This window comes from Ursus maritimus, unplaced genomic scaffold, assembly GCF_017311325.1.
Source record: "Ursus maritimus isolate PB19 unplaced genomic scaffold, ASM1731132v1 scaffold_20, whole genome shotgun sequence".
NCBI lineage: Eukaryota > Metazoa > Chordata > Mammalia > Carnivora > Ursidae > Ursus > Ursus maritimus.
Genome location: NW_024424453.1, coordinates 55,454,680 through 55,467,242, shown reverse-complemented (window position 1 = coordinate 55,467,242; position 12,563 = coordinate 55,454,680). Strand labels below are relative to the sequence as shown.

At 43.6% G+C, this 12,563-nt stretch overlaps 1 protein-coding gene across 6 annotated transcripts in view; it reads right to left on the bottom strand.

Moving 5' to 3' along the window:
• The window catches only part of FBXL2 (F-box and leucine rich repeat protein 2), a 124,912-nt gene that overhangs the window by 32,615 nt on the left and 79,734 nt on the right, over positions 1-12,563 (bottom strand). For all 6 annotated transcript variants that reach the window (XR_005836598.1, XM_040637003.1, XM_040637004.1 and 3 more), the window contains exons 6-13: positions 10,989-11,057; positions 10,795-10,890; positions 10,451-10,577; positions 10,236-10,310; positions 8,285-8,415; positions 6,752-6,812; positions 5,900-5,944; positions 5,261-5,317 (exon numbers count right to left, since the gene is read on the bottom strand). Coding sequence is in view for 5 of the 6 variants with exons in the window: in XM_040637003.1 (XP_040492937.1) it covers positions 5,261-5,317; positions 5,900-5,944; positions 6,752-6,812; positions 8,285-8,415; positions 10,236-10,310; positions 10,451-10,577; positions 10,795-10,890; positions 10,989-11,057 (661 nt within the window). In the remaining variant the exon portion in view is untranslated. The remainder of the gene's footprint in view (positions 1-5,260; positions 5,318-5,899; positions 5,945-6,751; positions 6,813-8,284; positions 8,416-10,235; positions 10,311-10,450; positions 10,578-10,794; positions 10,891-10,988; positions 11,058-12,563) is intronic.

Sequence of the window (12,563 nt, the reverse complement as noted above, 5' to 3'; positions counted from 1 at the left end):
TGTGCAAGGTGCTATTGGTAGAGGAAAGAAGGAAGATACTGTCTCTGTCTTCTGGGAACTGATAGTCTAAATCCCAATCCTAGACGACCCCTAAATTCCCATTGAGGAAAGCTTCCTTGGCTATTAGTTCAAGCACTAAAAAAATCAAGGCATAGAGATAGGGCTAAAAACACCAACAGACAAATTAAAATGCAGTTAAAACAAATATTTAGTTAACCCAAAAAGCAGGTGGGAAAGGAGGAGCAGAGAATAGAAAACAAAAGGGAGAAAACACCCAACTGTATCAATATTACATTAAATATAAATGACTAAACATTTTGATTAAAAGAGAGTTTATCAGACTGGATAAAAGCAAGACAGCCTTTATATATAAAAACATAGATAAGTTGAAAGAAAATGATAAGTCATACAAAAATAAGCATAAAAAGACTGATATTAATATCAGATAAAGTAGACTTCAAGACAAAGAGCTTTATCAGTGATAAAGAAGAACATTTAGTAATGATAAAAATGTCAATTCTTCAGGGGCGTCTGGGTGGCTTAGTCGTTAAGCATCTGCCTTTGGCTCAGGGCGTGATCCCAGGGTCCTGGGATCTAGTCCCGCATTGGGCTCCCTGCTCTGCTGGAGCCTGATTCTCCCTCTCCTACTCCCCCTGCTTGTGTTCCCTCTCTCGCTGGCTTGGTCTCTGTCAAATAAATAAATAAAATCTTTAAATAAAAAAAAAATGTCAATTCTTCAGGAAGATATAACAGTCATAAATTTGTATGCACCCAAATTGGAGGACAAGATGTCAGTGAGGATAAACTTAAAGTCTTAGCCATGGGAGGCTACTGTGAACTGGATATGGGGTTTAGTCCTAACAGCTGGTATAGGATTTGTGGGTCCCCATGTGTGCATGGAGTTTTTCTGCTTATAAAGTTTTAGGAGTGGTCTAATGAGTCTAGGGAATCTCAACATTCTAAGCCCAGATAATTAGAAGAAATGAATAAATCAGGGCTCCAATTTGGGACCAAAATATGAGCCAGGCTGCTCTTTCAGGTGTGCCACAGAACACTGGCCCTTCGGACTGGGAGCCCCCATCTCAGCTTCAGTCAGCCTGGTAAGACTCATAGAGACAGCTGAGAGGAATAGGTCTACCCTCCCTAGCAGGCATTATGAGGCTCTGGTCCTGCCCATTCAGCCTCATTTCCTCTCCTCCCTCACTCTGAAACCCAGCCATCACTTCTATCAATCTAAGAATATGTGCTGTTTCCTCCATACGAAATGCCAGTAAGCTCTTCTCTACTTTACTCTTGCTTGTGCTTCAAGACTGGCTCAGCAGATGAGAGTTAAACAGAATGACAGCTGAGCTAAGTGAAGGAGGAGGATCTTGAGGATCAAGGAAGTGAGCTGATAATTGACCAATTTAGGCTGAGTGGGGAGAGTGAAGGGACATCACATGGGGGCTGACAATGAAAAGATGATGGGTTCAAAGGGAACCATTTAGGTTCAATTTTGGTTGCAGTTCAGTGACAGAAGGAGTGACTGGGAAAGACAGGAGATGCTGGTCAGACTGTGGGGGTGTGACACTGAGACATGAACAACATACATTCTATTTCAGTGTTATTTTCCAAGGTGCTCAATGTTTCATTTTAAAATGGATGAAATATTCATCTAAATGTTATCAAGTCTTGGGTCCCTATTTTTCCTCTTGTGTCCCAGTTGAGTAGTGGTTTGATAACAAGATTGTCTCATATCATCAAGAGCAGCTTTCCACCAATTACGTAACTTGTATACTTGTCATTCTGAAAGGACGGTGACTGACTAGACACCTGATGGCCTGAGCTTCCTACACAACATCTCTGAGTTTTGATAAATCATGATGAAAGATAAAACTCTCTAGCAAGGAAGACGGTAATGGGGATGTCCTTTCTGGGCTATATTCCTTATTCTTCAATATAATAAACTGCTAAAATTCTGCTTGGATAGCTTCCAGGACAAATGAGTTACATAATGAGATTTTTAAAAGCCCCCCAAAACTGGCTCTGGTATTAAAAAGGAAACCAGGAAACAAAAGCAAGTTTCAAAATCAATAGAACCTAGTGAGGATATATCCTACAAGTTCAAAACTGGCATACCAAAGGATCCTTAACCTCCTCTGAACAACTTTCATGACTCTACAGATCCTTTCAGGTCCTACTCTGTGTTCTTTTGAATCTGGAATTCCCCTTGTATGCAAATATCTAACAACTTATTTTCAAATAAACACGATCAGTTTTCCTTTTCAAATAGACTTCTGCTTTTTGTTTGCCTGTATATACAAGGCCCCACCACCCCTGGGGGTCAGAGAGTGACTCCTGGAAAGGGTGGTGTGTGCGCACACTTGCCTCGTGTCTGAAGGACAACCTGGGACATTGAAGTGTTGGGAACTGAGATGCGATGGTCACCTGACTTTGGACTGGTGGTCACTTCCCTCATTTCTTTCTGCTTGCACATCCTTAGTAAGACATAAAAGCCATGCTTCGGAATTCTGAGTCTACAGAGTTTCTCCCCCAACAGTAATTGCTTCCTCTGATCTCTGCAGGCTGGGGTAGGAGTCCCTGCTGTGGACCCCGGAGCAGCCAGTTCCCAGCTCTGTCACAGACAGCATTGTCTCAGCCTCCATCAGTAAGGTGAGCTGCCTTATGGTGGGAACTGGGCTGCTCCTGGGCGGAGAAGAGAGGTACATGTGTCACCTGGCACTCGCGGCCTGCCATCACACATCCTCACAGAGCTGCCATTATGTCACGGTAACTGCAGGCCGCTGCACATCTGTGCTGTTCAACAAAACCTGCACTCTAACCAGCTAGACCTGAGTGTTGACAGAGGCACTGCTATTTACTGTCCATCATCAGAGTGGCTAGAGCTCCAGGAGTACAGTATCACTGAAACACGGATCCAGACCTTGGATCTGCAGAGTGAAGACAGAGTGAGGACAAAGTTGTCTCTCCTGATGGACTTTTTATTCCCCAGTGCCTAGAATAGTGCCTGGCATATGGTGGTCTGGAGGTGACAGCAGAGTGAATGAGATGAATGTGGAACAGATGTAAATCCAGCTCATTTCCTTTTTCTGTCTTGGCTATTGGACATCTTCAAAGCTAAGTTTATATTCTAACTGCCATTATTTCCCTGCTTTTCTGATAATAATCCTTTTTGGTTTTTCTTTTGGGCTCTTATCTTGGCATTTTGGCTTTATTATAGTTTATCTTTCATGCTAAGTCCTGTTTCTAGAAGTAGCTTGTATAAGTAAGTGCAGGGAACAAGATGGAGAAGATTTTCAGTCACCAGTATCCCTGCTGGGGAGAACACCCTATATTGTTAGACACTTCCTGACAAGTTGTCAGCAGACCCTGACTCCTGAGGAGGCAGCAGTGAGGGCAGGAGGTAGAGAGCTAGTGGGAGGCCTTGCTGGCTCAGTGCAGCCTCTCGCTGGGCCCCTCCATCCAGATCCAAGATTTCTTGTAGATGCTGATGAAGGGCTGGGAGTCTGAGTCTAGGCAGATAGAGCCCTTGAGCAGCAGAGAGAGGAGGGGTTAAATTGAAAAATAAAGCACAGGACTCCTGAATTTACCATCTCTGAGAGGATGGGGGTCAAGGGACAAAAGGGTGGAGAGGATAAAGGGAGAAAGTCCATCTGAGTAACGGGTTCTGTCAATTATAAAACTGGATCTGAACTAATTTGGGAGTAGGCAGCACTACAGAATTATCTGCTATATGTAGAGGGAAACAGTTTAGTCAGAGAGTTTGAAGAATTATTTTATTTTTTTTTAAAACAAGCTTTTTTTCTTCTTTTTTAAAGATTTTATTTATTTATTTATTTATTTATTTAGAGATCTGAGAGCACATGTGAGTGGGGGTGAGGGGCAGAGGGAGAGAATCTCAAGCAGACTCCCCTCTGAGTGCAGAGCCCACCTCGAGGCTCAATCCCATGACCCATGAGACCACGACCTGAGCCAAAACAAAGAGTCCAATACTCAACCAACTGAGCCAGCCAGGCACCCCTAGTCAGAGAGTTTGGATACAGGTTGGTTCCCAACTCTTCTCTGAAATCTGACTTCAAACTCTTAAAAAAAAAAAAGTCCCAGAGCTGTCTGAGGCCCAGCTATCCTCGTGCATGAGGTAGAAAATATCCAGAGAAAATGTGAAAATTAGGAAAACTGGTGGTGACAGTACCTCAAGCAGAAATGGAGTTTAAATGACGTTAGAAAATGCTGACCCCCAAAGAGAAAGCAAGTTTCAAAAACAACAGAAAAAGCTGGCTTAAGAAAAATCTGTTGTGTGTCTCAGGACAGTAGAAAGACCAGACCCCACAGAGGCCAAGAAATCTGGGGCCTCTGAACAGTTGTGTGACTTCGTGCAAGTTTCTTAACTGCTCTGAGCCTCAGTGTCTTTACTAATAAATGGGGATGTCCAGAGTGCCTCCATCACAGGGCTGTGGATGAGACAGAATGAGACAAGTACCTAGTTAGTGGGCATAGTAGCACAGTTTACATGGCCTTGCCCAGGGGATGGGGATTCCATCCTTGCTCCAGGCTTGCAGTCTAATAGCTACATGTGAAATGTGCGTGAGAGGTCTGCATGGCTAAGAGGGTCAGTGAGACTTCTCACTGCTCATTTAGGATCTTTCTATATATATATATATATATATATTTTTAAAGATTTTATTATTTATTAGAGAGAGAGAAAGCGAGCGCACACATGAAAGGGAGAAGGAGAGAGAGGGTGTGCACGCATGAGCAGGGGGAGGGGCAGAGGGAAAAGCAGACTCCCCACTGAGCAAGGAGCCCAATTCAGGGCTCGATCCCAGGACCCTGGGATTATGACCTGAGCTGAAGGCAGATGCTTAACCGACTGAGCCACCCAGGCGCCTCAGGATCTTTCAATATATTTTAATTTCTCTCCCCCCATAGATATATATAAGCAGGTATGGAATGAAATATGACACATGATGGCCTCAATCTTTTGTCTAGACTTTATCATTGAAACGTGCTAAGTTTCACTCTCCTGACACGGTGAACATGAACGGAGTGGTAAGGACATGGGTCTCTATTATAGGTGCACATCCCAAAATGAAAGCAGTAACATTGAGATAACCTGCCTCCCAAGTTAGCCCAACTAATAGATCTTTGAAATCAAGAATATGATACCTTTACAGAAAGGAAAATAAACTGATTCTTGCTGTGGTGGGAGAGTTCTTTCATCCCTAAGAGGTGAAGAATGTCACAAAAACCTCAGACTCACCAGGGCTTGCAGTTTAGGACAGTGGACGGAGAGCTGGACGAGTGTGCTGTCGGTGATCTGGAGAGAAACACGCTATGTCAATGTGGCTTCCACACCAGAACTTAATACCTAATTTTGGTTTCTCCTGAACATGAGAATCAAAAGGTGTAAAACAGAATTAAAAACTCATCTCAAGCACACTCAGGCTGGGAGCCCCTCTCTTCACCAACAACCTCAAATCCTGTAGACACAAAGCTGTTCTGTGGTCTCTCCTCTGGTGCCCCAAAGGGGACCAGGGACAGGGACAAAGAAGGAGTAGGTAAGGAAGGTCCCCCAGGATTCTCCTCCGTAGTCACCCCATCACTGGACAGGCAAACTTATTTCTCCCTTCAGTTCTGTGAAATATATATATTTTTTTAATGTTTGGCAAAAAAATGGAGCTACCCTGAACTTCTCAGCTGTAGCTCTGATGGCTGAGAAGAGCCCAAAGTTCACACATCCACTGCCATGGTCCTTACGGGTTCCCAATTCCTGACACACTGGGGTGAGGAGGGTCCAGACAACAGCCCACTGGGGTCTCTGGCTACGCCTGGTTGTTTCTCAGGACTGAGGGGCAGCCCTGAGGGGCAGCCCTGCAGGGCTTGTCAAGAGTCTACTTACCAGGATGCATTCTTCAAGATCCATCTTCTCCAGGTCATGGCAATTCTGGAAAAGTCCATAAGACCCCCACCCCCACCATGTGTTCAGTGGTCAGGGCAACACTGGTGGCTTGCCCTAATCCCTCTGAGTACTGGCCCGGTATCCTTGTTCTCTTCCATTAAGGAGTGTGTCCTGTCCCTAAAGTAACCCAGTGAGCCAGCACTTCTGAGCAGGTGCTTTTTGAATCACATTCCCTTGAGAAATGGGAACAGAGCCGCCCTGGGCTACGTTTCCTTCTCTCACCTGGAAAGGTAGTGGCCTCCACCTTCCCAGTGGCTATAGATATCACCTGGCAAATTTTAGCCATAGAATAGGCTCAGGAAGGCATGGGGGAGGGGTGCTCAGGCACAGTTTGGACAGGTGAGGGTTAGGGAGGAAGAAGTGTATCCCATCCCCAGAAGGTCATGGGTTCCCAGCAGCAGGCCAGAGGGAACCCTATGACGGTCAGCGTCTGCAGGGTGATGTGGAAGAAGGAGCAGAGGCAGAACACAGCTCAGTTAGGGGAAGCTACTGGAAGACTGAGTTGGGGTTTGTATGAGGAAGAGCATGTCCTGACAGGCAGGAAATTCCTCTTGTTATGGTCCCACCTGACCAAATGAGAGTGAGGTCTAGACCTGCTCCAGAACCCCCTACAGGACCACCTTAGCTTTCTGGGGAAAATGGGAAAATACACCCTGAGGGCTCTATTCTACTTGGTACCTGTCCTTTCTGAAGGTACACACATTTTTGCACACTCCAAAACCACAGCAAGTTATTTTTAAATGAGGGAGCTGAATTATAGTTTGGTTTTGTGTTTTGAAACCTCTGGCTTACCCGAGCTAAAAGTGTAAAGCCTGCATCAGTCAAATGGGAACATCGGGCAGCCTCCAAAATCCTGGGATACAGAGTGCGTGGGAGGAAAAGGTAGTGACTGGTTAAGAACAGAAACACACACTTTATGATACACACTCTTGAGTTTATTCTGCCCTCTAACACACCTCTGCTTCTGGAACAGTCCTGAGGACTGTAAATGCAAATGTTATCCCACCAGATAGATGAGGGGAAGGAGGCTTAGGGAGAAGTGTGGCCTGCCCTAAGTCCCACAGTTCCAGCCCCAATTCAGGAAGCAAACCCAGGAATCTTCCCACAATTCCAGGACACTGTTGCTGCTGTTGTTTTTAAATATTATTCCAATATTTGTTGACTTTTAAACATAATTAAAATGAACTTTTACTCAACAAAATTATCTTGATACATATTGCATTTAATGAAATTCCCAGTTACCCCAAAAAGAATTTTAAAAATTTGCAGTCAATGAAAAACGTCAGTTAATTCTCAATGCCCATGCTTGATAGGGATGGAGGAATAAATAACATTTTAAAGTTAAATACTCCCTTGTAGCCGTAATTTTGACTAAGTTTCTGACCAGTTTTGATCACCCATGTTCCTTCTACTATTCAGAAATATCAAAATTATCTAGAATCATCCCTAATGCAACAATAAGAAAAATGGGCAAAGGACAGCAACAGACAATCCTTAAGAGATGTGAAACTGGTGTAAGCATGAGAAATGGATCAGATTCACTGAGAAGTAAACAACAAAATAATTATCTTCTTTCTGCCTTTTGTACAGGGGCTAAGATTGCTGGTTCTGAATAAAGTCTCCAGTTCAAACTCTAGTTTTCATTCCTACTCATCATATGACCCAAGATAGATTATGTGATATTCTTTGACTCCCAAAACAAGTGAGAATGATAATACATATCTCCTAGAGATGTGGTGAGGGTTAAATGAGATAATGCTTATAAAATTGCCCAACACAGAGTCTGGAACATAAATGAGTTCAACTGATGTTAACTATGATTAGTATTTGTTACCATAATTAAAGTTTTAATATTCAGAGTATTATTGGAGAAAATCAATCTTTACTTGTTAAAACAAAATTTCCTTCCCCTAGGGAAGGTGATAAATAAGGTGACTGTGATTCCCTCCCCACCTTCTGTTCATGTAGCAACTGGTTTAGGGGAGAATCTGGTGACATGTGGATGTGAAGCTGTCATTCTGGACCCTATCAAATCACTCTGATCTCAAAGCTACAACAGGATGAGGCAAATCAGGTGGGTACACATGTCAAGTCCACCAATAAATTATAGTTCAGCTTCCCTGATGTTGGACATTTCAGTCCCCCCCCTCCCCCGTACATCCCTAAATAAACCAGATTACGTAGTGTTCCGCCCCAATCCATCAGACAAAAGCCAACAATGACACCACCACCACCACCTCCACCGCCATCTATCCACCTGCAGGAAGCCCTCCTGGTCAGTCCAGCCAAGCTCTGAGCTACAAAGCAAAAGCGTGGTGCACTCACTGAAGTCTCGGGCAGTTCAAAGCCAGGGCTGTGAGAGAGGCGTCTGTGAGGTTGCTGCAGCCCGAGAGGCACAGGGCCTGCAGCCGATGGCAGCCCCTGCATATCTGCACCACGCCTTCATCTGTAATGCGCTGGGGAAAGCCAAAACGGGAAGGAACGTCAGAAGGCACCAACAATACTGAAATGAGAGCAGCAGAAAAATGGGATCTACTGCTGGTCAGTTAGTTGTGCTGCCAAATACTAGCATTTATCCTAAAAATTTAAGTAAAACAAGATGAAGTACAGGGTTGACATGTATTTGTTCTCTCTGCGCAGCTTTAAAATATTCTAGCATTACTAACAGAATGAAATTTTTTTTTAAGATTTATTTAGAAAGAGAGAGTGTGTGGGCAAGCAGGGGGAGGTGCAAAGAATAGAGATAGGGAAAGAATCCTCAAGCAGACTCCCTGCTGAGTGCAGAGCCCCCAGGGCTCAATCCCAGGACCCAGAGATCGTGACCTGAGCCGAAATCAAGAGTCAGATGCTCAACTGACTGAGCCACCCAGGTGCCCCCCCAAGAGTAAAATTTAAAAATTTCATCCCCCTCCCCAGAGTTCATTTGATTTTTTTTTCAGGAAAAATTCATAAACTTGTGTTAAAAATCAGATTAAATAAAAAGCTCAGAAGACTTGCCTGGTTAAGTGACATAATAATTTTTGGTTGAATTTCTACAGATTAATGCTTTAAATATCTACCATATAAATCACATATGTGTATATATATATTTTTAAAGACTTTATTCATTTATTTGACAGAGAGAGCATGCACAAGTAGGCAGAGGGAGAGGGAGAAGGAGACTCCCTGCTTAGCAGGGAGCCCGATGCGGGACTCAATCCCTTGACCCTGGGATCATGACCAGAGCCAAAGGCAGATGCTTAACTGACTGAGCCACACAGGCGCCCCACATATGTCTATTATTTATAATATTTCCTCAAATGTGTTAGAAAATAGCAAATGAAATAGATCGCTAAATTATTGATAAATGACTTGCATATTTTTTTTTTTTTTAAAGATTTACTTATCCATTTTAAAGATGGACAGAGAGAGAGAATGCCGGGAGGGAAGGAGAGGGAGAGAAGCCTCCAGCAGACCTGCAGGGGGCCCAATCCTACAACCCATGAGATCACGACCCAGGACATCATGACCTGAGCCGAAACCAAGGGTCGGACGCTCAACCGACTGCGCCACCCAGGCGCCCCGGCTTGCACATTTATAGTTTACTCTAAGTCACCTGCCAGTGCTCTCCTACACACACAAGATCCTGACATTGAGCAGTGTCCATAAGTCATTTGTCCAGAAGACAGTGCTCTCTCCCACCATCAAGGATTCTAAAGACATGACACCAAATACCAACTGCAAGGATTTCTCTTATATTTCTTAAAATTTATGTTCCCCTTGAGAAACCCAGGAGGATGTAGCAAGCATTCTCTTCAAGGATCAATACTGACAATGGCAGTGAGGACAGAATAATAGTTTTTCACATGCTAATGCCATGATGAAAATTATACCTTGCTCTTGCAAACATCCTTTATTTTTCAAAGCATTTTCACGTCTATCATTTCATCCACTGAGACGTGAGAGGCGTCATTATACCCAGTAATTTATAAGACACTGAGACCTTACATGAATTTCTTCAGGTTAGTGACTAGTTCACAGCATTCCTGATATCTTAAAATAAACCAAGATGTCAATCTATATTATTTTTAGTGGGAAATGTGAATGGCTTTGTATCGGCCACTCTGTTTAGACTGTTATTCTTTCATCTTGTGGCCAACCGACAGATCGTATGAGGACACAAAATACGGGATGGTGCGGCCACCATCCCTCCTGCCTGGGGGCTTCAAAGTGGGGCCACAGGAGACTCAAGAAATGTGGGACAGGAGGGTGGTCGCAGGAAAAGCACGCTACTTACTGAGCAGGACTGGAAGTTGAGGCTCACAAGCTCATGGCAGTAATTCTGAATGTGTTTCAGAGCTTCATCTTCCAACTGAGTGGACAGAGAAAACAAAGGAGGGATGGAACCAGGTGAAGGAATAGTGGAGCACCAAGAAAAATGCAAGAGCAGTTCTCTACTGAAGTGTCCACACTTCATGTTAGAGAAACACACCTCAACTAACCCCTCGGTACCTGTGTGCAGCCCCTCAGGAGCAGGGCTTTCAGGCCTCGACAACCTCGCACCAGGGCCTCAATGCCATCCTTTGTGATCTGGTCACACCAAGAGAGGTTCAGGTACTCCAGGTTTCGGCAGCCCTCACTGACGGAACAAGAAACAGGACCACATATGTGCAATCTATCTTATAGATAGTTCATTACCAAGCCTGAGTTCAGTAAATCACAAACAATTCAGGGGAGAGAAAACCTCTGTGACCCGAGTCACCTATTTCTTGTTCCAATGGGCTCATTAGAAAGGTTTTAGACACACCAGGATGCTCACAGGTTTAGGTGTTTCTTCTGACAACAGGTACTCCTACCTGATCCCCTTTAAGGAGCTGTTTGTAATGGACACACAGGAGGTCAGATCCAGATGTTTCAGCTTGGAACAGAATCTGCTAAGGCTATAACACGTGCTGGAAAAGAGCAGACACACTAAAGATATTTTCAACCATGTTTCTCTCCCCTCACATTCCCCATGGTCAATGTTACCAAACTCATTCTCATTCCTTACCTGTCAGTGATTTTGGTGCACCCGTTGAGGTTTAAATGTTCAATGTTTCGGCAGTTCTGGGCAAAGGTCCTATGAAGAGAAAACATTTAAAAACTCCCTGGTCAGCCACTAGAGGGCATGTGTCACCGTTCACATTTAAAACACTGCTCCTCAAACTTTTACATTTTATTTTACTGTGGAAAGAACACTTAACATGAGATTGACTCTCACCAGATTTCAAGTGTACAACATATTCTTGTTGACTATAGGTACTGGTGCTCCTCAAACTTTAATATGCACATGAAACAGCTGGGGTTCTTGTCACAGTGCAGATTCTAATGGCATAGCTTGACAAACTGCTTGATGCTCTGCATTTCTAAGAAATTCCCAAGTGATGCCGCCGCTGCTACTCTGGGAACTACACTTTGAGAAGCAAAGCCTAAGACTGACTATGTATCAGTCATAATTCTTCAACACACACCTTGGTGAACATCAGAGAATGGAGGCCTGGCTCCTTGTTCCTTCCTCTCTCTAGAAAAATCAGCTGGAAGCACGAGGACTCAATCTTTCTTGTATTGTGCCATGCTGTCACTTGGTTATTCAAGAGCCTTTCTAAAGAAACTGTCTTTGGCCACTGATAGGGTCAGTAGTTCATCAGTATGAAGGACCATCCACTTACTGCTAAGGATACTGAGTCATGAAGGGCAACTTCCTCAATGATTTGTATGTTGGCAGAAAGGCCAAAAGTGGAAAATTAAACATCCCTTACTCACCACTTATTCCTTAACATATTCAGCAAGGACTGGCTTGGGTCACCTGCATTTTCCTGAAATACAGCTTCAATGTATTTATAGTGTTGAGTCCTGATTCTTCCATGCAGTACCCAAATGGTTCCAAAGCCTGGCCTCAAACCATGTCACTCTTATCTGCTCCTTCTGCCCTGGTATGGTGCTATGGAACTGACCTGGAGGCTGGTGGAATCCCTGAGTTGAAGATGTGGAGCCAAAATCTGACCAAGGTCATTAGATTTATCAGAGAAGAGTATTAGAGCACTGAGAACTTCAGAGGGTTTCCCTCAAGAATTCAATAGAGTACTAATCAGAGCATGCATACAGGGAAACCACCCAAAGCCGGAGAAAGAATCATCAAAAAGCATTAGAAGGAGCAACAGCCAGAGCTCACCCAGAACCAGGAAAATGCCCATTCCCACAAGCCAACAGTGAAAAACATCTTAATTTGTGGGACACAGGGTAGAGCACTGGGAAGTACATTGCTTCAGGTATACAATTAGTACTCAACTAAAAATGGCTTTGGTCCAGCTTAACAAATTTAAAAAAAGAAAAAGATTTGAAAGGAACTATGTCCAAATAACTCAACTGTGTCCAGAATAAAACTCAATAATATTTATAGGAATACAAAAATATTCTGCACCCAAAATAAAATTCACAATGCCTGGCATTGAGCAAAAAATTGGCATGCATTCAAAGAAGGAAAATATACCTATAATGAGGAGAAAAATCAATCAAATCTGACCCAAAACTGACAGAAATATTAGAAATAGTAGACAAAGACATTCAAAGTTATTATGATCATGTT